We start from the raw sequence: 25,087 nt of genomic DNA on the forward strand, positions 1-25,087 counted from the left end.
CCTTCCACAGTTAGGGGATTTAACAGATGCAGTTTTCCAGCAGAGGACTAGCATCACAGGATGCAAAGGAAGTGAAAACTCCTGGATTTTTTTACCAGTCTAATTTGGGAGATTATTTGGTCCCCTCTTCAAATACGGTAATTGACTTGGAGCATGCAAGCATCCTTGCACGGCCTCAGAGAACTGGCTCACCCCATCCGTTGTCCTTTATCCTGTTCTGACCAGTTTTTGTGCTTCACTTTTTCCTAAAGCAGCATCCGCAAAGGGAGGGAGTGGAAGGGAGAGGGTGGGAGGGGTGAGCATTACAGATTTCAAGATCAGAAGCAGTCGCAGCTTCTGAACAGCCTAGTCCTCTCCCATACGTAATCTGGAGAAGCAAGAGTCCACCACTTTCTTGACGCGGTGTTCACTGTTTAGTTGCCCTCTCTGGTGGGAATTCTGCCTGTTTCAAGGCTCTTGAGTCACATCTTGAAATCTGATCTTTTTTCTCAGCATTGTTTGAAAATTCTAAAATATTGAAAGTGTTTTTCTTTCCGTATGTACCTTTGTATAGTGATCTGGATGCCTCTTGACCTCCTCTTTGATAGGAATAAACCAAGCTGAATTTCACATTGTAAGACTTCCTTTCCTACTCCTGGGATTCGTTTCTCATTGCCTTGTGGCTTCAAATGTTTTTGCGTCATGCTTGAAGACACCAGCTGGACTATTCTGGTAAAGTCACGTGTACAGAGGGAAGAGCGTTTTGTTTCCACAGTATCATTTAGCGGTATCATTTAGTATCATTATAAGTCCAGAGATTGCCTTTCTTCACTCGATTGCAGTGAGAGCTAATGTTGTGGCAGTATATCCTTTTTGAATTGTTGCTTTCCAAGAATGTCTTTTATCTTGAAAACAGAGCCCGTATTTTTGATACTTTGCATTTACCTGTATTAAAAACTTTTTTTGTCCTGCGTATTTAATGATGCAGTCCAGATCGCTCTGACAGTCACTTCTCTGCTATGGCAGTGTTCTTTGTATCCTCTTCAAACTTCAAACACAAAGATCTTGAGTTTCTAAATCAGGGGTTTACATGGTTATTCACAAACTGGATATGGCTTATTTAAAGAGTCTGTCCAATCTCTAAAATTATTTGGGATGTTTCCTGATACCTGTGTGGTCAGCCTTGGGACTGCTGCCACACTCGTGTGACCGCAAGGAAGTGGGACACAACTCTGATGGTGCAAAGGTTGCACAGCTCTGGTTCTATCTAAAACCGATGGTTTTACTCAGAAAAAAATTGACTTCGGTCACAGAGGAGACTTGGAGAGACAGGGAATTAGGTATAATTAAAAAAAAAAAAAATCAAAAAGACTCAATTCCTCCCTCAGTTCTCCAAACCATCCATGGAATTAGTAGAAACATTTTTGGGGAGGTTAAAAACAACACCTCTTGTTAGTTGGATGCGAGAGCCTCACCCTTGAGTAAAGCTCTCTGCTCTGTAAATCAATTCTTCCAACTGACTGGGAAGATGGGTTAGCATTTAAACCATCGAGACCATGATTGCAACATGGATTAGGACTGGTCCTTACGGGGCTACCTGGACACAACTGCCCATGCAGTGTCTGCGTGCTTTTGATTACTTTTTTTAGCCTTTTGGTGAGTGCACTTTCAGTATACTAATATGTGCTGTGAGAAGGCTGCAGTGTGTGGAGTTAATTCATGTGCAGTGGTACCAAACCCTTAAGCCAGAGTACATGATCTGTGGTTGCCATCATCAGTTATACCGGGATCTTGACAAGGTGCTTGGCAGGATCGACCTCACATTAACCACACCGATGAGATTTCCTACTCGATCTTCTAAATAAAGCATTCTGTTAATTTACTTAGGATTGGAGTCAGGCTGATAGTTTATAGTTCTAGTGTCATTCCTGGCAGTCCTTCCGGGGTCTGGAATTTCCCAAGTTTCCAGAATTTCTGAAATACTGACGTTTGTTACTGAGATAGTACCTTAGCTGATTTCTCTAAAGCTCTTCAGTGTAAAGCATTCTGGCTTCTGGATTTGAAAATGCTTTATTTTAACAGACGCTGCCTCATGCTCTCCGTAGAGGTGACACGTTTTCTATTCCACCCACATCGTTCGAGTAGATGACGACAGTGCCCTTCTCTGTTCCAAATGCAGCACCAGAGTACCTACCGGACATTTCTGTCTTTCCTACGTTACAGTTCACATTTCCTCACCCAGCTCAGTGCTGGTCTTATACTTGAGCCACGTCTAACTTGTAGGCAATGTCTTCTCGCAATGGCAATGCTGTAGGAGCCATGAAGAATGCATGTTGAAATGGTAGTTGGTGTATACTACAGATTGTAAATGCTCTTGAAGGAGTAAGGTGCTTCAAGAGAAATCATGAATCTTGACACTCAGCAAGTGAACAAAATGTGTTTTGCCCCATGTAATCCGTGCAGATTCACCTCACTAGAGAGCTTTGTGAGACCAGATTATTTCAACCAGACTCGTGTTAATTTTCCAGCTGAAATAGGGTCTGCAGCATCCCTTGTACTCCGTTAAAATAAGAGAGGTTTCTAATACAGGTTTGTTAGCTTGTGTGGTTTTTAACTGTCCTTGGGCAAATGTTTGCCAAGATCTTTATGCCAGTGATGTCCTGAAGATCAAATGCAGCACGTGCTCTTGGTTTGTGGTGGCATTTTCTCTTGGATTGCGAGCCTGGAGTTCAGCTGCCTGTAACTCTTCCAGCGAAGTAACTCGTGACTTGTGCTAAGATTACAGAGAAGGGTAATTCAAACCCTTGTGATACATCTGCTAGAAACACGCTTTGTAAGAACAAGGACTAAAAATATGATGCAAATCATCTAGTCAGAACAGAAATGCTGTGATCGCTGGTTTACTGCTCGCTTACCCATGTGAGCTTGGGCTGATCACGACACGGGGTCTGTGCGGGGCCGGGGAGATGCCCCTCGCGCCCACGGGTCACGCCAGGCTCCTGCAGCCGGCAGACGCAGAGAGGCTGGAGTCTGCTGGCTGGGGGCCGAACACCGTCACTTTGTCAATAACGTGAACACTTTTAACAGTGAGGGTAATTTATTGTTAAGCAGCTGAAGCATGCGGTGGACCCCTCTCCGTGCGGTAACCCGTCAGCGCTGGGCAGATGTGCATCTGAGCAGGACTGGCACAGCGAAAGTCTGCAGCCGGTTCTGTACGGGAAGCTGTCCTCGGTGAAGACGCTTTGATGGAAAGCCACCTTCCTCGAGGGAAGGGCTTGGGACCGACCAGTGAATGGGACTGTCGTAGCAAGTGCCCGATGCCGGTCTCTGGACCTCGTGCCACCGTTGGCCGTGGGTGCCAGAGGCGAGTGCTGCTGTGCCCTGCTGGAGAGCGCGGGGTGAGCGCGAGCAGTGCCGGGACGTGTCGGGGCAGAGGTCTGTAGCCACCGGGCCGGGAGCAGACCCTGCCAGTACTGAGTCCTCCTGTGCACGGGTGGTTGTTTCAGCACAAGCTGGCGGGGCCAGGGGTGGCTGTGGTTGTCCAGCACCTGCTACGCTGGCTGCACCCTCAGGGCTGGACAGACCTGGAACGGGGCCACGGGGGCAACCGGGTGGGGCTGGAGGGGCCGTGGAGGAGCCGTGCTCTGCGGGAGGCTGCTGTGGCAGCGCGTGCTGAGCAGACCTGGGTTCCTGCCCCCGTGCCCGAGCTCCGCCGTCACCTCCCGAGCGCGAGGGGCGCCGGGGGCAGAGCAGGTCCCTGGTCGCCACCTGCCTGCAGGCAGCCCACCCCCGGCCCCTTGGCTGCCACGTCCATCCCTCCCTGCAGAGCCCGCTGGGGAGACGCCGGTGAGACGTGCCCTGCCTGGGGAGGGGCCAGGCCAGGGAGCTCGGGACCGGTGCGTGGCTGCTGCCCTCGGAGGCTGCCGGCTGGGCTGGAGCTGGGCGCTGCCGTGTCCTGGCTCCCAGGCGTGCCCCAGCCTCCTCTCCCTGCTGCTGGTCATGGTGCCCTGGCCAGGTGGGGGGCTGCTGCCAAAGGCCATGACCCGCTCGGGGTGTAGGTACCCCTGGAGTTCAAGCAACAGTAATAATGGGTCCTTGTTTTGTGATTTGAATTTAATCCAGTTAGTACAACTTTTAATATGCTGACATCAGTTATGGGGATTTGAAAGTAACTTCTTGGCCCGTCTTCTGTAGGAGATGCTGAGGAAGAGAAGATTCATTCCAGAGGAATGACTATAGCTGGTTCTGGCACTTCACATAAAGGCCAAGTAGGGTTTCGGTAGGGTGAGAGAAAATTCAATCACCAAATGGGAAACTGGATGTTTCAGTCAGAGATGTCATTTAATAATGGGTCCTGCTGGTGTTCTGGAAGAGCTGTTTTCATCCTCATGAAATTAAATATCTTGCTTTCTCCAGTGGGTTTCATAGATCTTGTGGCAAGAGAAGGTTGAACCGCGGATCTTGGAGGCAGCTGACTTGGGGAATCATAGAATTGTTTAGGTTGGAAAAGACCTTTAAGATGATTGAGTCCGACCGTTAACTAGTGCTGCCAAGCCCACCACTACACCATGTCCCTAAGCCCTATGTCCACATGTCTTTTAAATACCTCCAGGGATGGGGACTCCACCACTGCCCTGGGCAGCCTGTTCCAATGCTGGACAACCCTTTCAGTGAAGACATTTTTCCTAATATCCAGTCTAAACCTCCCCTGGCGCAACTTGAGGCCATTTCCTCTCGTCCTATCACTTGTTACCTGGGAGAAGAGACCAACCCCACCTCTCTACAGCCTCCTTTCAGGCAGTTGTAGAGAGCGATGAGGTCTCCCCTGAGCCTCCTTTTCTCCAGGCTGAACAACCCCAGATCCCTCAGCCGCTCCCCATCAGCCTTGTGCTCCAGACCCTTCCCCAGCTCCGTTGCCCTTCTCTGGACACGCTCCAGCACCTCAATGTCTTTCTGGTAGTGAGGGGCCCAAAACTGAACACAGCATTCGAGGTGCGGCCTCACCAGTGCCGAGTACAAATGCGGTGTTGCTGCTTTCCTAACTGTGTGTGAGTGTTGAACTGCTGAAATGACCCCAATGGCGGACAAAGATTCACGTTCTAGATGAAGGCAGAAGAAATAAGCGTGTGACAGCAACCTGCAGTGCTTAGCAGTCTAAAGAAAAGTGTTTTGGTTGCACGTGAATCAGATTAGCTCTAGGCACGTGAGTGACGCCGACCAACTGCCTGTTTGAGGCATTTTTCAGAACGGCTGTGAGCAGCGGCGTGCACAACTGACAGCGCTTCCCTGGGAAGGGCGCTTGGGAAAAGGCACAGAAACACCGCCAAGTGCAAGCCATAGGTAACGGCAGAGAGCAGCAGCAGCCCTGGTGTGTCGTACTGGTACAACATCAGCAGGGTTTGAGCAAGCAAAATCGACGGTCTTAAAACTTCCTCTCCACCCATCTTTCCATCTCCAGGACTGCGCTCGTCATACGTTCCTGTCTATAAATAAGGAGTCAAGTCTGTCAGTAGCAGGCCTGAATGATAATTATCTCCCAGTATAATTATCAGCTTTAGCTTCATAACTGATGCTACGGGGGATAAAAGCCTTTACTTTGCCCTGCAGTCCCTTCTGCCATGCTTGTGAAGGGCATCTTTAAATGGCGTTATCAAGGCATGCAGAAGATGAGTCTGTCCCCACTGCTTTCTGGCCAGACACAAGTTACCTCCAGCTGTCATTTGTGCGGCACGGAGCCCGAGCGGGACCTTCTCAGCTTGCTAGAAGCTTGCAGCCACTCGCCCTCCTGCCGAGCGCGGGATCTCAGCATCCTCGGACAAGGAATGCTCGCGTCAGCCCAGAGAAGAGTGTGTGGAGCTACCCATATGTTAGCTGCATATATTTGCATGTATGAATACTAAGTCGTGTGCACAGCAGGAATAACATACTAACAAATCACAATAGGTTTTATAATTATTTTGCGTGGGCGTAAATTACTACTTGAGCTGCACTGGAGCTGCAGGGCAGAAGAGAATCAAACCATAACTCTGTCCCTCTTCCTCCGTACGCTGACTGCAGTGCTGGCTTCAAAGCAATCGAGGGTGCTGGAACGCTGCTGCTGCTTGTGAAAGTATTGTGAGAGTGAGTTTCTTGTAATGTTTGTGTTGTTAGGAATGCTAATTAACTTTCAGGCCGGTGATTACTTGGATCACCTTTTAAAAATATAGTGTTCTGTTTGTTTTGCTTAAGTTTCTGCTACATTTTTGTTCTTTTCTGTCTTTTCAGGAACAGTTGTCAGGGTTGCTATACGTGTTCCCATGGTGCAAGTATTATTATCAAAGTATTTCCATTCCTGTTCCTGTCTTGGGGTTTTTCATGATTGTCATGGTTTAACCCCAGCCGGCAGCTCAGCCCCCCCAGCCGCTCACTCACTCCCCCCGGTGGGATGGGGGAGAGAATTGCAAGAGTAAAAGTGAGAAAACTCGTGGGCTGAGACAAAGGCAGTGTAACAGGTAAAGCAAAAGCCGCGCACGCAAGCAAAGCAAACCAAGGAATTCCTTCACTGCTTCCCATGGGCAGGCAGGGGTTCAGCCACCTCCAGGAAAGCAGGCTCCATCACGCCTAACGGTGACTTGGGAAGGCAAATGCCATCGCTCTGAACGTCCCCCCTTCCTTCTTCTTCCCCAGCTTTACATGCTGAGCATGACACCGTATGGTGTGGGATGTCCCTTTGGTCATTGGGGTCAGCTGTCCCGGCCGTGTCCCCTCCCAGCTCCTTGTGCCCCCCAGCCCCCTCGCTGGTGGCGTGGGGTGAGGTGAGGAGCAGAACAGGCCTTGGCTGTGTGTTAGCGCTGCTCAGCAGGAACAAAAACATCCCTGTGGTATCAGCTCTGTTTCCAGCACAAGTCCAAAACACAGCCCCATACCAGCTACTATGAAGAAAATTAATTCTATCCCAGCCAAAACCAGCACAATGATGTGCTCTTTGTATACAAATACTTTTTCATTTCCTCATTGTTTAAACTGAAGTGGACTAATAAATACATAGTATAAGAAGTCAAGAAGTCAAACACATTACAGCGCTAATAAATGTGATCTTTTTTCTACTTCACCATCCCCTGGTGTTAAGAGAAGCCTCTGGCGTATCACTCCTGTGCTCTGAGTTCTGACTTGTTAAGAGTTTGAGAGTAAGATGAAACTTGGAGCCGCCAAGGCCGAGGTGATGGTTGGTGTCTGCAGAGCTGCTGGTGCAGTCGGTGTCGTGGTGTCTGCTGCCTCGGTAGGTGATCTGATCGGCTTTCATTTTTTTTAGACAGCCACAGAAATGCACGGTTTCGGATCCACATGTTCCTCTGCTTCCTTGAGTAGCAGCCATGCCTGAAAGCCGTTTTCCCCATTTGGTTTTTCAGCAGATCATTACTTTCTCCCATACAATCCTTACCATGACATTACATGCCTATGTCATGGTCATATTGGCCTTTTCATTTTTTGAAGGCTGCTTGTAAGCTTAATGCTGTGACAAACAGCTTACTTAGCAGCAAGGAAAGCTGGGCTAAGCACATTATGTATGCGCTGCATTGATTTCCAATTCAGACCATCGGCGGTGAACAAGGCTCTCTAAAAAATTAGCGTGAATGCTTCCATAGTAAAACTCAGGCGAGGGTTTTGGCTGAGAGGCTTCGGGATGTGCTGGCGGAGCGTGGGGAGTGCCCCGAGGAGCGAGCCCTTGGCTGGGGAGGTGACCCCGCTGGCTTTCACAGGGGCTGCCTTTGGCTGTGGTCACGTTCCTGTTCGGAGACAGGTCTGGGGTGGTCGTTCACAGCCGCACGTGTCGTTTCTAGGTGCTTTTTTATGGGTGGGAGAACACTCGGGGCTCTGGACAACCAGCGTGTGGTACTACCGGTACAAAATTAAAAGGAATACATATGTTTCTGGAACAGGTTCCTGACAGGGAGATTTGGGGTTTGTCTGCAGTCCGTTCTATGTGTATGTGACAGTAAGTAAGGGAGGACGAGAAAGAAAGGGGAAGTGACTGATTTTTAACTCAAATTCAGTAATGTGCAGAGAAGTGGCTCATGCCAGACGGTGACAGGCTCTTGATGATTCACATGTACATCTCTGTTTGTAAGTTTGAGAGGTTACTTTCCACATCTAGCTGGATGTGGAGCAAAGGAGCGCTCGTGTTGAATATTAGCAGCATTAGGGTTGTGCAAACAGAATTTCGCTAACGCCGCTTCTAGCTGTGTCAGTGGAATAGATGTCTTTGTCACTAGCGTCAGCAGAAGTAACTGATAAACACAGGAGGCGGCTTAGTGAATTAATTGTTTTTCACATGATTTCTTTGCTGGTTGGACACTCAATACAAGCACTGAATGATAAATTACCAGTATAGAAGGTATAAAAAAGAAGTTTTGTTTCTGGGTGTTCATGTTCTAAACAGAGATGACAAAATATATTGTGAGAAGCAGAGTGTGTTAACTTAAAGTTATTCTTAATTACAGTAAAAAGTTAATGATAATTATTACAGAGGAAATGTGTCAGACCCAAGGGAAACAGACGTTGTATTAAAATGAGAATTGCGCAAATTATTGGATATCGTGAGTACGACATGGAAATGTGAGTCCAGGAAGAAACTATAGTGATGGAGGCTGCTGCGTGGGGATCGCCCAGGAGGATATCCCACCTGGCCTCTTCCTATCACAGAACACTGCAGCGTGGTTTTGCGAAGCGGACCCATCCAGTATTGTGAGATATTTTCACCTGGTGAGTGCGTTTGTGAAATGATCTTTGCGCGATGCTGCCCCTTAAAACGAGCCAGGAAGCCGCGCTAGGTCTGTGCGAGCTGTCAGCGGTCTCTCGGCCACGCCGGTGTGAGAGGTGAAGATTTAATCAGGGCTCTGCGTGCAGCCCTGGCTGGAGCGATGCACCGTCACGCTGCTCCTCGTAGAGGGACCGTCGCGGGTCGGAGACGCTGCAGCTCCTACCTGGTTTGATTCATGAGAAAGCAGTTCAGCTAGACGACTGAAGACGTAAAACCAAAGAACATCATTCAGGTTTTTTCTCATTCTGAAGGTGCTAAGTCATTTATTACAGAGACAGGAGCTGTCAGTTAAGACCATAAAGGATGTGTTGATCAGTAGTGACTACACTGCTTATGCTGAGTCTGGAGCAGCTGCAGGCGCAGCGTGCGCCTGATCTGGACATGCCTACACGCTAAGGGGATGTACTGTCGCAAACGTCGTGGAGAGGATCAGTGTAGGCATGTGTGCAGTCAGGGGAAAAGCTGTACCTCAGAGCTAGCAGCTGAGGATGATGGTGGGAGTGCTGTCCAGGGACACGCTCTGAGACATGGGCATTTTATACTCTGACACATCAAAGCTGCTTCAAGGTGGGCACAGCCATTCATGGCATCGCCAAGAAATGATAAAGGTCCTGTCTGACTCATCTCATGAACCAGCCGATGACAAGAGTCTGCTGGCACTAGAAGTCATCCCTGTGGATTGCCAGAACAGCAAGGGAGCAGCTGCGGCATAAGATGCTGCATAGATGACATCTGTCCTCTTGGAGAAATTAAATAATGACTACTGAGCTCTTAGAGAATTAGGACTAAATTGGTCAAATCTCGAGTTGCAGCAGTACACCTGGTAAAATAAAATAATTTGTAAAACAGCAAGTATAAAGCGTTGCCTCACTGAGTGCCGCCTCCAATGATGAAGACTGTTGAAAATCAGTTCCAACACATGACCCTCAAGCAAGTTACTGCATCAGTTGATGAGGCTGAGGTGTGCACTCATGGTCCTCAGAACAAGGCCCTCTGAGGTCGTGTGCTTATGCACTGATATTTCAGCAAGAGTGGGAAACTCAAACACCCAGCAGCTGTGTGAAAGCCAGGTGCTCCTTCCGCGGGCTGCGAGGTGTTGAACTGCTCAGCAACTTGGACCCCAGTGCACAGTTTCAGCAAAAACGTTTTCTCATTGTGTTCACTGTTCCATTTAGGGAACACGAGCTTCTTTTCTTACGGTTTTGAATATCCTGTGAGTCTAAGATCTTTCAAAAGACAGTGAGACAGTTGTTCGCAGTGATTTTGGGACCTACCTTTGAGCTTCATGAGGGTGATGTCAGAACCTATTGCAGCTATCACAGGGAGCTGCATTTACCTTTAATGCAAACCGGTGCAACTTGAAGAAACAGTGCCCATATCTTGGGCCACATAGCCATCAGCACCATTAAATAACTCAAAGAGAAAGGCTGGAGACTATCTGCGGAGTGCAGCAGCTTCCAGTATTACAGGACCGAAGCGTTGCCCGAGGGTGATCAGCTCATTAGGCAAGCGTGTGTCAAGAAAACCTGGCATCTGGTGACCCTGGATGAGTTGCTGCCCTCCAGCACTGAGTATTTCATCAAAGCGAGCGTGACCAGCTCCACAGATGGAGCTGGTCGGCATAACCGGTACCACAGCCTGTGACAGGTGCCGGCGTCACCGCCATGAGGACGGGACTCCCAGACACCGTGTGAGTCCTGGTGTGGAGATTTTGTAAGAGAAGTACGAAGGGTGGTATGATTGAACTGTCAGTGGAAATGACCTTTGAGAAGGCACCAAGAGAGACAGTAGATCAGGGATCAAAGGCGTGGCCTGTACTGACAACCCCAGGCACAATCAGCCGTAAAACCAGTCGGCACTGAAGGCTGTTGCTGACCTGGGCTGCCCACAGTGCAGATGCTGGATTAGATCGAAGTCCTGTGTGCTGATAATGCTACCGCACAGGTGACTCGTCGGCAGACCACCTGCACTCTGATAACGGGAGGATGGCGACAACGTCACCGCACACTGCGCGTACCATTCCTCCTCCTTTTGATCCAGCAGGAAGACAGACTCTAGTCACTACATACCCCAAATGAGGAAAGAAAAGGTAGTTGTCAGCAGCCTTGCTAGGTTTGAAAAGGACCAAGCAAGAAAGATTCAGGACAAGGATCATGTCATAATAACTGTTGACTGCTACAGGATCTAAAAGGTCTGTCCAAAGTATAGTTTGGTTTTGCCAAAGGAGGGAACCAGGAGACACGGTGAGAACTTAACAGCCACTGTCCCTTGTACTGGCACACAAGTGACCTCCATCGGAGTAGTTGGTAGCTCACGCTTTGGCGGTTCTGAGTACGTGGTTATGGGAATGTGAGTGGACAGAGTCACCTTACAGCAGAAGTTAAATACAGTCCAAATCACCTTCCTCAGGAAGGTCTTGCGCTGAGTTTCCTTGATTTAATTCTTACAATGATGATGCAGCAATGACCAAAACGGACAAAAGCCAGTGGCTGAGGACCGGCTGTCAGTGAAGGACTGTGCTCAAACCATTCTTCAGCTACTGAGGCTCAGGCTTCCTATCAGGTACAATTAAATGCTTGGCGCTTTTTGAGCTTTAATCTTTTGGTTTATGGGTGAAGTTTTTTTCCGGTGTTGCAGGTTAGGGTCTGAACAGAGCTATCAATGTGAATCACCTCAAACGTCCCAGGTGCCAGAGCACGAAGCAGGGCAGCCAGTCTGGTCAGTGATGGTCCTGACGGGCTGAGGACAGCCAGCCATCAGGGCTGTTTGTGGGGTTGATTCAGAAACTGCACGTTCCTGCATTCATTGTCAAAGCAACCAGAGAGTGCGGCGAGTGACTCCGGCTGTACGAGGAGTTCAGATGTGTCTGCTGTGCAGCCTGCTGCTCCTGCGGTTTCTACCAGCAAGCTTTCAGAAGCGATATAGGTGTGGTGGGTTTGGCTCCTTAGAGCCACATTTCTTTTCAGACACTTAAGTGGGTTCTCTAGAAGAAAAGACTTTGAGCATCACGATGTGTACATGCTGCAGACGTGCCTCTCTTCAACTCAGGCGTGTAGTTTGTGAGCTGAGAAGGGCTTTTGCTGAGCTTTGTAAGAGTGGTCGTACTGGCTTAGGCAAGAAGTCCACCTCTCCTTTCTCAGACAGAGACCAGTCGTGGGTGACCAGGGAAGGATATGGGAACAGGGCATATACACGGTGATGCTTCCCCAGAATGTGCTGTCCCTGTCCAACAGCCTGTGGGTCGGAGATTCTCCATCCAAAGTGTGTCCTGTATGCAGTAATGCTTAAGGGATTGCTCTTCCAGGAGCTTGTCCAGTCACTCCTTGATTCCATGCAAGTTTTTAGCACAATACCCTGTGGCAAGAAGAAGCTTTATCCCATGTCATGTGAAATTGCAGTTTATTTGAAACATTATCTTCTAGGTTCATTTGATGTGGCCTAGTCCTTGTGCTGGAGGAGGCAATAGGCAGGCCACCACCATCAGCTCCTCCGTAGTGCTCAGGATTTGGTAGAACCATTTCCCCTGGGTTGTGTTTCTTCCAGGTTAAGTGCTACTAAGCAGCACCATTCCTTGTACAGAAAATCTTTCCATACTTTGGACAGTCCATGTCACCTTTCTTTTTTTCCAATTTTATTGTATTTTTTTCCATAATGGGAGGATCACAGTTACTGCAAGCATTTAAGATGTGGGGGCACTTTGGCTGTGCCAGTGGTATAACGTTCCTCTCGCTTTTCTTTGCTCATTGTTCCTGGCCATTGTAGGACATTAGGCTGACACTCTTCATGAAGTCTGTCATATCCCCCAGTTCTTAATCCTGGTAGCAGTGTCAGCTCAGAGCCTGTGATTTTATGTATGAGGAGAGAATTATTTTTTCCCATGTGCATCAGTTTTTCTCCACCTTACATTTCGTCTTACATTTTAAGATCTTTCTACAGTTCCTCACAGTTTTCCTCCTCTTTATTATCCCGAATAATTTAGCATTATCAGCAAACCTTGTTACCGCTCTTTCATTCCTCTCTCATAAATGATCTAGGGCTATGTTGAGCAGTGTAAGTCTTGGCACCGATCCCTGTGAGACTCTGCTGCTGACCTTTCTTCTGATGTGAAATCCAATCATTTACTTTTATTTTAAACTTTTTAACAAATTTCACATGTAAAAACCTTCCTTTTTATCCCATGGCTTCTTAGATTCCTCAAGAGATTTTAATGAGAGGCCTTGTCAAATGCTTTTGGAAATCTAAGTAGACTTCAGTTAAGTTTTTGTTGTCAAATAACTCGGATCTCTGCTTTTTTTCCCATCGTTCATTCCCTCTGGCTGTGTCCCCATTCAGCCCTTGCTCTGCTCTGGCATTGGCCCATTGCATCTCTGGAACAAAACCTGGTTGTGGTTCTGGGGATGTTTAATTCTAGCAAGCACTTGCTAAAGGTGCTACTGAAGAGGCTGTTGAGTTCAGCTGTCTCCTCCCTGCATGATCTTCCAGTACAATCTCAGCAGGACCTGTACCGTCAAACACCATTGCGGTGCTCGTGTAGTGCTTAGCACCAAGTTGTGAAACACTGCTTCATCGGGTGCTGCACAGTCCTCAGGTTGTTTGAGCATTTTGAACCAAAAACACATTAAAAAAAGATGTGGTGCGTTCGTTGCCAGGGGACCCCCGAGGCAGTGCTGGGCAGCACGGGTGCAGGTGCTGCACTCTAAGGGAGAGCGCCCGACCGATGTCGACACAAGCCCTTCTGCACTGGTTGGTTTTGGGGACCAAGAGTGCTTCCTGACGTGGCTGACGGTAGCGCTGTAGGTTGTGTTTTTCCCCACTGTCTACAGAATCCCAGAATTGCTGGAGGTGGGGAGGGACCTCCCTTACCTGCATCTGTATGTGCTTTATCATAGAATCACAGGATGGTTTGGGTTGGAGGAACCTTTACAGGTCATCCAGTCCCACCCCCCTGCCATGGCAGGGACACCTTCCACCAGACCAGGTTGCTCAGAGCCCCGTCCAACCTGGCCTTGAACACTGCCAGGGATGGGGCATCCACAGCTTCTCTGGGCAACCTGGGCCAGTGTCTCACCACCCTCAGTGTAAAATATTTCTTCTTTATGTCCAATCTAAACCTACCCTCTTTCAGTTTAAAACTGTTGCCTCTTCTTCTGTCACTATAGGACTTGGCAAAAAGACTTTCTCCATCTTTCTTACAAACCTCCTTTAAGTATTGAAAGGCCACAATAAGGCCTCCCTGGAGCCTGCTCTTCTCCAGGCTGAACAACCCCAACTCTCTCAGCCTTTCTTCATGGGAGAAGTGTTCCAGCCTCATGATCATTTCCATGGCCTCCTCTGGACCCGCTCCAACAGGTCCATGTCTGTCTTGTACTGGGGATCCCAGAGCTGGACGCAGTACTGCAGGTGGGATCTCCCGAGAGCAGAGTAGAGGGGGAGAAGCACCTCCCTCGACCTGCTGGCCACGCTTTTGTTGATGCAGCCCAGGATACATTCGCTTTCCGGGCTGCCAGTGCCCATTGCTGGCTTATGTCCAATTTTTCATCCACCAGTATCCCCAGGTCCTTCTCCGCAGGGCTGCTCTCAATCCATTCATCCTCCAGTCTGTATCGATACTGGGGATTGCCCCGACCCAGGTGCAGGACCTTGCACTTGGCCTTGTTGAACTTCACGAGGTTTGCATGGGCCCACTTCTCAGGCCTGTCAAGGTTCCTCTGGATGGCATCCCTTCCCTCGAGTGAATCAACGGCACCACTCAGCTTGGTGTCATCTGCAAGCTTGCTGAGGGTGCACTCAGTCCCACTGTGTCGTTAATGAAGATATGAAATAGTATTGTTCCCAGTACGGACCCTTGAGGGACACCACTCGTTACTGGAGTTTATGAGGCAAGACTTTCACTTAAAATGCCATGCTAGCTTTCCCAAGTGTAATATTTATCCCTGTGTTGGCTGGCTCTCTGCTTGTTCCAGTTGCTAGAGCCTTGCCCAGGGAGGCATCAGGATGATGGACCTGCAGCGCCTTCCATCTCTGCTGGCAACCCTGTAAAAACAGGCGCCGCATGCCCACCATCCCGGCCCCAGATGCCACAGTGGTTCTCACCGCAGCCTACGCACCATGAGTGGCACAGCTCTGCCACCCACAAGGTCCTCTGGACGCTTAGCTGTCTGCTGTCTGGTCTTGGTGGCTTGTGCCTCTCCTTTTTGTTCCATAAGCTCTTGTAGAGATGCTTCCATTTCGGACCTGTCTGCCTACACGTCTCTGCGCTTCTGAAGGGGAAACCTCGCCACAACAGGGAAGCAAAAATCGTATTTAGTTTCTCTGTTACGGCCTTACCTTCTCTGGGTGCTGCTTTGACACCACGATCATCTGACCCCAAAGATGCTCTGGTAGGCTTCCTGCTCTGTATGCACTTGAAAACTGATTTAGTATTGGGTTTGAAGTCTTTTGCAAATTGTTCCACAGATTCATATTTGGCCTGTCATACTGTGTTTTTACATTTAACCTGCAAGGGATTACGATCCTTTCCATGTTCCTCATTTGGATATGGTTTCAGCTTTATGAAGGATGTCTTCTTGGTTTTAATAACCTCCATTTCCCGTCTGTTTAGCCATGCCAGCTTCTTTCTGTTCTTTCTCAATCTGTGGCATGTATTTGTACTGTGTCTCCAGCACAGTGCCCTTAAATGGTCTCCATCTGTCTCCTTTTCTGAGGATGGAATAAATCCACATTGTAGAATTTGGATTTTCTAGGACTTGTTTTTATTATTTATAGAAATATGCATTGTTCTTTCCCGAGTGTGTATTGAGCAAGAGGCAGACATAATGTTCTTTAATCTCCTTTCGTTCAGGCAAAGGGAGATTTTAGGTGTCATCTGTCCTTTCCCAGTGCATGTGATAACTGAAGGCAGCGGTGGGACTAGCTCCTCTGACATCCCTCTGTTTGTGACCATTTTCCTCTTTAAATGTATGCAATATGAATTTCGTGAGCTAGTGAGACATGCTAAGATTTGAGATGCTGCTGCGTGTTACCTTATCTGTCTCTGTGCATCTGCGCAGCCAAATGGCTCCGACGTCAGCTTTGAACAATGCTGTTTCTGTGGAGCAGAATTCCCACAGGTGACATCAGTAATTTGGCAGCGCTAAGCGTGGATCAGAGGCTGCCTTTGCCTCCTTTTTTAGTAGACACCATTTTGCACCATTTGCTGAAGAAGTGATAACGGGAGGCTGTGACTGGTGGACCTGAACTCCGCTCTCTGCAGACTGAGACCACGCTTGCTGGTCTGCAGTCCATTGTCACTGTCGGTGCCAGGTTCAGCCTGTCTGGTGGAGAGCATATCCAGGGAGAAGGAGCTGGATAGCATCACCTATTCGGCTGCAGTGCCTCTTCTGGCAAGTGAGGACAGAAATCCAGGACAAATAGCTTCCTCCTGCCAGTATCAATATAAGCCTGATTATTCCAGGGGCTTATCTTTTGTGCATCTCTGCGATGGCATCTTTTCCTCGACTTGACTGCTTTTTGGCATTCACAGCAAGGTCCTAACAGCTTCCTCGGTATCACTGCTAGTTTGGAGTCCAGGCAGGACATCTCTCGGACTTTCTTCGACTTCTTGTTCCCTTAATGAGCTGTCTTATTTTAATGTTTTGGTTAATGCCCTGGAAGTTACCAGCTTGGTATGTTTAAATGAAATGAATCCAGCGCTGAACATTTTCTGTGAGAACCGTCCGTGTTTGAATGGGGAAGATGCTGCTTTTCAGTGCCTTTCGCTAATGGTCTTCCTCACCTTCTGCAGTATCTGATCTTCAGAGTTTCTCTGGCACTCACAGCCCACATTTCGTCTGGGGCTGAGCCGCGCTGGCTTTGGGTTTTTAACTGGTGTCTGAAGCGCGTTTGACCAGTGCTGGAGGGAACGTGATCTCAAACCACACATCCTTCCTGGGGGCTTGCTGCACTTTCAAATCGTGTGTGTGTGTGTGTGTGGCTGGAAGATGGTTTCTGCTGGAGTTAGAGTTGCTTTTCATCTGTCAGTTTGCTTTTGACGTAGTTCATAATCAGTGCCTTGATGAGCTGCCTCCTGACTGAATTAAACAGAAAATCTTACTGATGATAATCAGTGCTTCAGGACCAGTGAGGAGCATAAATAGGCTCCTTTCTAGCCCCCTCTCCGTTTCCCGCTGTCCTTTGCTTTCGATATAGAAGCACCACTGTCGCCTGCGTTCCCAGAGATTTCCTCATCTACAGTGGAGATTTAAGTGGTTTATTTTTCCATTCGGGATAGGGCTTTTCCCAGTTTCGCTTCTGATGTTGTTGCTGAGGTCCCCTGGCTGCCAGTCTCTGGGCTGGGAGCTCTTTCGGGACAGCGGTAGTGCACTTCAGACCTGCTCCTTTCCTCTTCTCCAGGCTGCTGCTGTCAGTAGATGCTCGAGACGAGACACCTGATCTGGCCCGCTGTGGTCATTCTTTTTCTCTCGTATTCAAACAGAGCCAAGAAATACAGCTGTGTTGCGCTTTGGCTAGCATCCGCGCTGCAGAAGAGCAGGGCTGTGTGACAACAGCCTCTGCAGAGTGCGCGGGTCTGGGTCGGTGTCTCCAGGCTCCATCGCTGCGAGGGATGCTGTGCTCAGCAAACCATTCACTTGTGATGTGCCCAGCTGATCCCAAACCTTCGGGACATGCGTGTTCCCTCTTGATTTCTGCTAGAAGCTGAACTGTTTGGTATATACATCCAAGGGTGATCCGTGATCTCTCTCCCTAAAGCTTCGTCTGCTCTGTGAAATGAGATAGGGGTAGGAAGGAGACGTGCGTACCGTCTCGTTATCATCCATGCTGTTTCATTGCGAGCTTACTCCATGGGATAAACCTGATCCGGGCCAACTCGCACTCTCCTGGACAAGCCCAGCCATCGCGCAAGGCCAGCCCTAGCCAGGGGCAATTTCTAGAATGCAGTTTGGAAAGAGCTACCCTGTCTTACGGCTTTGATTTTTTGGGGGAGAGAAGAAAGTTCATCCATAAACACTCGGGCTGTACCGCATGCTCTTGGGGCCAGAGCATGGTCTGTGCCCCACTTATTTACTATTACTATAAATCATCCTTCTGTTGTGGGGGGTGCTTTCTGCACAAGGTAGCCGAGCAGAATTAAACTCCTCGCGCTGCCTGGCTGGGGCTGTGGAACACCACAGTATGTGAGTGAGATTTCTGCTGGGAGAGGCCTGAAACGGTCCATGCCTCCACCAACATCAGCTTCCGCTGAACTTAAATTTTTCTTGAGGGAAATTTATCTAGAAGTTCCCAGTAAGTGGCCTTCCATCACCACCCCATTCCCATGCTTCAGAAATATTACTACTGAGAAGTTGTGTGACACCTTTTAAGCATTTTCTCATGGGAATAATCAAGCCAATCAGTCAAGCCGGGTCTCTCCTGCTGGGCCTTTTATCTTCCAGGTGTCCTCCTCGGGACTCTCTCCTCTTGACCCGCATCCTTCTGCAAGTGGTGCTAAGAACCGGACAACTTGAGTGTTACCTAACTTTAGCAACGTGATTCATGTCACTTCATTGTAGGTGTCTACCATGTAGGTGTCTGAGCTCATCGCCCTGGCTCACCCTGGGAGTCGATACAGATGTGTGCAGTCAGTGGAGCCAGGGGTGCCATTCATTTGACAAAATGTAGGCGGTCATTTTAGCATGGGATGAATCACAGCTCCATTGACTTCACTGAATAGCTCTCCATTGAGTCTAAAAGGAGCCCAGAGCGACTTGCTCACTGTAGGTGCTTGTTTTATATATGCCCACGTTTAACTAGATGACTCCCAGGGCTACTGCAGCATGGCGTAGGGCAGCAGGATTATTTCAGGTCTTAGACAGCACTCCTGTTTATATACCTCCAGGCAGTCCGTCATCCTTTTTTCACAGAAGTGTGACACTGCTGCTGATGCTTATGAGTCCAGGATGGTAGTCATGGCCTTTCCTGCCAGCTGGCTGCCCAGCCAGTCCTCCTCCGTCTTCTGTTTTTCTTTTCATAGCTCCTGACTGTAGTACCTTGCACTTTTCCTTTTCCCTCTGGTGTTTTTCTGACCATTTCTCCAGTGATGGTAGCATGTGAACCCAAGTCCTCTCTTCCAACATGCTGCTGCCCTCTCAGAAGGGATCTTCTGCAAATTTATTAAGTTCTCTCTGTTACATCCTAGTCATTGGTGAAAACATTGAGCTTGTCCCAAGACAGACCCCTGTGAAATCCCACTTGCTACATCCTTCCAGTGCAACAGTGAAAAAGGTGTCAAACCAGCTATTTACTCACCTTGCAGTCATTTATGTTCCCCTTGGTTTTTATGAGAATGCCTTGTGAGACCATTCAAAATGCTTAACTGACATCAAGACACATATCACCGAACTGCCTTTCCCATGTTCATGAGACCTATTATGTTCAAACAGAAATTAGGTTCATTTAGCACAATCAGTTCTTTCAAATCCATGCCGCCTGGTATTTGTCACCCTTTTCTTCTAGATGTTTTCTTAAACTGTTGTGTTGTTTGTTAGAGGATTTTCCTGGGAATTAAAGATGAGTTGCTTCATTTTATACTTCCTTTGATCTTTCTACTGCCTGTTTTTAAACATGAGCTTCATCCCTTTTTCAGATGCTCTGGCGTGTCGTGCATCCCGTGCAAGCTCTCAGAGACAACCCATCACAGATGTCAGATGCTTTCCGCGGGCTGCCTAGGCACTTTCAGTGAATTTCACCAGGCCCAGGCGGTTGAAAAAAACTCTAGTTCTTGGGTTTTTGCTTTAGGGTCAGAGCTAATCTTTGCTGTTATGGTATTACCAGGAGTTAACTGTTGCTATTTAGTACAGCCATAACCATGCTATTTTTTTTAATTGTTCATTTGATAGCTCTATTGCGTTTGTCCCTCTAAACAGTCACAAAGTTACTAAAATAATTTGCCCTAGTCAAGCGTCATGTGCATTAACTGTCTAATTTGGTTTCAACAAAAGACAAACCAGCAGAAGGTCTGACAGCCAACCCTGCAGAAACGAGACAGCCCGGTAGACCTTGTGTCGTCTTGAGGAGCAGCTCTGAAGAGCCGTGCTCTGGTGGCTCTGTATCGTTGCATTAGCTCGTCTATTTATTCATTTACCAGTTAAATGTAGGGCACAGGAATCTGGCAGTGAACTTGAGGTGCTGTTTTCCATTGGGTGTCATAACTTTATTTAAACGTTTATGTCACAAGAGTATTAAATCATTATTTTGCTTAATCTTTCTCTGACACCTTAAAATAACTCCCTACTACATCTTATTTTTTGAAAGTTCCTATTTTTATTTAGACAAAAATTTTAAAATGACTAATTCAGGTTATTTTTTCGGTATCACACTGTCACAGGTCTTGGATTACACTGCTTCATCTCCTTCTCCAGGCTGTTTTTTATTGCTTTTTCCAGCCCTCGGAACTCCAGCAGTGCCAATCAGTGGCATCTCGGGTGTCTCTCTACTCCCCCACAATTCTAGTTCACAAAAATGTAGGGACTTTTTATTTCGCTTTTTATATAGATCTGTCTATAGAACTAATTAGTGTGGTTATATCCGAATGTGAAGGTGTCCAATGGATCTTACTGTAGTCAGTTACGAACCTGAGGAGTTTTAGGTGCCTGTAGAGCTAGGTGGCAATGGGCAAAGGGTTTGCAGGTCCTGGGGGGACTTAAACTGGGAGTGCTCTTGCAAGATCCCTCTTGCAAGTCTAAATTCATAAATCCCGCTGTGGACGACACAGTGGAAGAGGGTGAGCTAAAACAAATAAACGTCCAACATTGCTAAAAATCCCACAGGTAGCTCTACATATGTACTTTTGGAGTGTTCAGGGACAGAAAGTAGTGTGTTGGGGATTTTTCCTATTGTTTCTGACAAGTTTAGGTTTTTGAATTAAGGTACTTCTTGCCAGTTTATTTGTAGGAGGAAGAATAATTCAGAGGTGGCAGAAAGAATCAAATATTCTTTGTGCAGAATAACTTTGGGTAAGAGCAGCAGCAGTTTGAACTTATTTAAAGGCTTACATTATTGCAGGAAATCTTGGCAGATGAGGATTGGTGGGGGAGGCTGGGTGAAATTGTACCTATACAGAGTACAAGCAGTTTTGTCACGGGTTTCTTCAGTTTATCATGTGGATGAAACAACCACAGAGGTCCTATGGGAAGAATTAGAGGTACAGAATTTTCTTTCATCATGGATTCCTCACTTTCTCATTGACAAAGCAATCACAGCAGGACTAATTGGGCACTTCAGCCCACCACCAGGTAAACAGAAATCATGATTTTATACATAAACATTTCTTTCCCTTTCCTTCTCTCTCTTTCTCTTGCATATACACATGCACAAACACATTCTTGTAGAGGTGGCAGAATTTGCTCTTGGTATGGGGTTAAGATCTGGCACAGGTCATCTACAAGGGATTGACATGTCATATGGAAAGGGGGGATATTCCTGTGGATGGGAAATGTGTTAGGTCTAGCTCTCCTCCTATGTGGTAAGTCATAGTTCAAACAGAAGATAAAGGCTTATCGCAGAATCACAGGATGGTTTGGGTTGGAAGGGACCTTCAAAGACCATCTAGTCCAAGGCCCCTGCCATGGGCAGGGACATCTTTCACTAGATCAGGTTGCTCAAAGCCCCGTCCAACCTGACCTTGAACGCTGCCAGGGATGGGGCATCCGCAACTGCTTCGATACAGGAATAACAGTTTGAGGTTGTCTGGCTCTTGTTACGTGGACAGGAGGATTATGTTACCGTAATGACCTCTTCTGGGCATGGTGGCCATGAATCTGTTTCCAGTAGACACTCTACACTTGGAAGAGAGGATTTCGTTGTAGTGGGGAGAGTTTTACGCATATTGAGGAGCATATGCATAACCAGCTCTGCTTTTGAAAGACAGGCAATGTGTTGAAAATGTGACATAAAGGGATGGCTGTATGACAGTAGCCGCCTCCCTTAAAGCGGTTGACATAGTTTTGTTGAAGTGTATCCGTGTGTAGGTACTTTGTTGCATGAAGTCACTGCTTTTATAGATACCCTATCTTTTCGGGGATAGTGCCTAAGCATGTTCAAAATTATAGTGCAAAGTGAACTCCCAGGGACGTCCAAGGAACTCGGGCTTGTGTCTCGTGTTAGCTTCTGTGGACGATGCCTGCTGCACGTCTTACTGGAGTGCCTTGGTACCTGCAGCCGTTGCATGTATTGACTTTTGTGATCGCCTTCCCTTGGTCTGGGAAACAATATTTCTACCCATCTTGCTAGGAGCTAGATACTATTGTGGTGTTCATGGCAGAATCACAGAACTACCTACCCAAAAAGGGATTGTGATGCCTGTAAAGCCAGCCCTGGCAGATGAGGCTACAGAGGGACAGGATGCAGAGAGGTGTGTCCTGTCCCGGTGCTTGTCGGTCGCAGTCCATGGCTCCTAGAAAGTACACACGAAAATGTGGGCTCCCAACCCAGTCCACGCGGCAGCACTGTGAGCCCATCGCCTTCCATCCAGAAACACACACACACCCCCCCCCGACCCCGCTGCGTTCGGCGGGGTCCCGGCGGGTGACGCGGGGTGCAGCCTGAGCCCCGGCAGCGACCCCTTCCCTGCAGCAAGGGGCAGGAGGCGGCAGCCTCGGCGTGGCGTGGTGCGGGACGCGTGTGCCGGTGGGGCGTGTGCCTGCCTGCAGCGGCAGTACCGCGCATGTTGGGGCACCTCATACCGCAGTGTGCAAACCCAGCCTGCTCTGTGCCAGCGCCTGTCTACGGCCGTCTCCTCCCTCCTGCGAGCGCGCCTCCTGCGCGCCCGCCGCCGTACCTGCTCCTTGGCAGCGCGTTTCTGTGCAGTGCGGTGGTGCGCGGTCTTTGTTCCCCGCTGCTGCGCGCCGGGCAGACCCCATCGCTGGCTGCACGTGCCCCGGTCTGGGGCCGGCCTGGGCCATTGCTGCCTCGCTCGCTTTTGGCTTGGTGTGCAAAGCTCCTTCCCGCGCCGCCGAGAAGGACCGAGGTCCCTGATTAATTCCACTCTGATGTCAGACATGCGGCTCTGCTGGGAGGGATTTGCAGGGCTGCATTTAAGCTCCCGTTTGCTGAGAGAATCCCTCTCCCGTCTCCCCTCCCCGCCGCCCCCCGCCCCTCCCGGCGCGCGTAGAGGTGGTTTGTTGGAAGGGTCGCTGGCGGCCGGGGTCCGCGCAGAGCTGCGTGGCCGTTCCTCTCTCTCCTCCGCTGGATTTTTCCCCGTTCTTCTCGTCTGGCCGCGGCGGAGGGCAGGGAGAGCAGCTTTGTTAAACTAGGACAATGCCATGCATCCCCCCTCTGCTAATGACAGACGGTTACTTAGCAACGCAGGGGGGGATTTTAAGAGAAGATCAGAGCGCCGGGATGAGGATATAAACTCTGCTGTTCTCCCTCCCGGGGAACTTACCAAAGAGGCACCTCTCCTTTTGTCAAGCATCTAATTTTTTCATACGAGAGGCAACCGGAAAGTCTCAGAGAGCTGCTTCCCTGATGGATGGCTGCCTGCCTCCCCCCGCACCTCCTCTGCTCAGGCGCTCCACTCTTCAGTTATATGCTAAGGGCATCATTTAAAGGGAAGCCCAAAGTGGGATCAGTAAGCTCCCTGCATGCGTATGCAGGTGACTGAGAAGGGGACCGGTGGGCAGAAGGGTGATCCAGGCAGCCGGGGCTTTCCTCCACCTACACGTTGAGGGAAAGTAGCTTTCGTCTTTTTGTTCTGACTTTGGGCGAGGGAGGGAGGGAAGCAGATTGTGCCCAACTCCTTGCTGAGATGAAACGGTCGATGAGAAGAGGTCTCCTTGTCACAGGCACAAAGGCCACCTCCGCCTGGCAGCATGGTGCTGAAATCTAACCCTAGCATCATTCTCTTGTGCTCTTTCCTGCCCAGTGACTACATCATTGAGGAGAAGACGGCCGTGCTGCAGAAGAGGGAGCATGAGGGATTCGGGTTTGTGTTGCGAGGGGCCAAAGGTAAGGGCTGCTTCTTTCGCTCGGTCCTGGGGCTGGGAGGGAAAGCTCCTTCTCCTCGCTGTGGCTGGTGCTCAGGACCCCGTTTCCCTGGCTGCACCGAGCAGCCCGCGAGCCCCTGTGCCTCGGGGTCTCTTAGGGGACTCTTCTTCTCCGACGGCTAGGCAGCATGAGAGCAGCTTATCTCTGGTTACACGCATTGTACAGAAACGGCCATTCATGGCAAACGTGCATCTCTCGCACATTCTGGGGTGTTGCTCTGGTACAGATGCTGGTATTCGTAGCTTTGCATTTGTAGGAGTTTTCACTTCTGCCTATTTACTGGGCGTATAAAGTGCATGTGCTCTGTTTCAGGTGCAGGTGTAAGACCCGTGGGGCAGGGCCTGTGTCCTCCGTGGCTTTTTTTTTTTTAATGCTTGAAGTATTTCACTATACTTCGGCTATGTAGAGTTGGGGGTCCTCCTCCTGGAGCCCTGGCTGTGTGGGGGTTCAGCCCCAGCATGAGGGCAAAGCAGTAGATGTCTGTCCTGCGGCTGCCACCATACCTTCGACCCTGTGCCGCCAGACAGCCTCTGCTCGTGCCTGGGGCACGCGTCCCCTGCACAGCCCTGGAGCACCTGTGCTCGTGCAGCCGGTACCTTGGACCGGGTTGTTACTGTGGCTCCTCTTGCCAGAAACCGACCTTTTTGCTACAAAAAAAGAGTCCCTTGGGGACTGGTAACGAAGGTGCTCATATTCACATAGGAAACGGGCTTCAGCCCCTGTGCTCGGGAGGCAGGTCCCCCTCCAGCTGGAGCGTCCTCTCTCCAGCAGTGCCAGGCTGAAGGCTGGGGAGAGGCGGGGAGGTCTCAGAAATGCAGCTGCTGAAAGCAGAGGCACAGCCGTGCATGCTTCTGTCCCTTCCTTGCATGTAGGGTGCAGGATGCAGGAGGGAAAGCTTAAAGCAGTGGTTGCCAGCTCATGTGGTACTGCTGCTCCTCTCCTGGACCTCAGCGTGGGGGAAGATCGTTGTGATTTGGGCTTTGATCTTGGGTGTGATTTTCTGTGGGGATTCCTGAATTGTCTTTGTTCTGTCCGTATCGCGAAAGGGCTCTGTGTGCCAGTGGGTGTGTTTGCGTTCCTGTCGGAATATGGTTGCTGTCTCTTCCTCCCCTCTCTCTCCCCTTCCCTATATATGTGACATACGTGTCTGTCCGTGTGCTGCTCACATCGGTCTGTGTAACGTGAAGTGAAACTTCAGGGCTCAAAATGGCATCCATTTTTTTGCCAGATCAGACTTGCAGCTATTGTGTTAGGAAAAATGGGATAAATTTTGTCCTGTTTCCTTTT

At 49.1% G+C, this 25,087-nt stretch overlaps 1 protein-coding gene across 5 annotated transcripts in view; it reads left to right on the forward strand.

Annotated features, from left to right (window-relative positions):
• The window catches only part of SHANK3 (SH3 and multiple ankyrin repeat domains 3), a 372,706-nt gene that overhangs the window by 257,644 nt on the left and 89,975 nt on the right, over positions 1-25,087 (forward strand). For all 5 annotated transcript variants that reach the window (XM_075506645.1, XM_075506615.1, XM_075506886.1 and 2 more), the window contains exon 15: positions 23,679-23,761. In XM_075506645.1, the coding sequence (XP_075362760.1) occupies positions 23,679-23,761 (83 nt within the window). The remainder of the gene's footprint in view (positions 1-23,678; positions 23,762-25,087) is intronic.

The sequence above is a fragment of the Mycteria americana genome, chromosome 1 (genome assembly GCF_035582795.1).
Source record: "Mycteria americana isolate JAX WOST 10 ecotype Jacksonville Zoo and Gardens chromosome 1, USCA_MyAme_1.0, whole genome shotgun sequence".
In the NCBI taxonomy this organism is placed as follows: Eukaryota; Metazoa; Chordata; class Aves; order Ciconiiformes; family Ciconiidae; genus Mycteria; species Mycteria americana.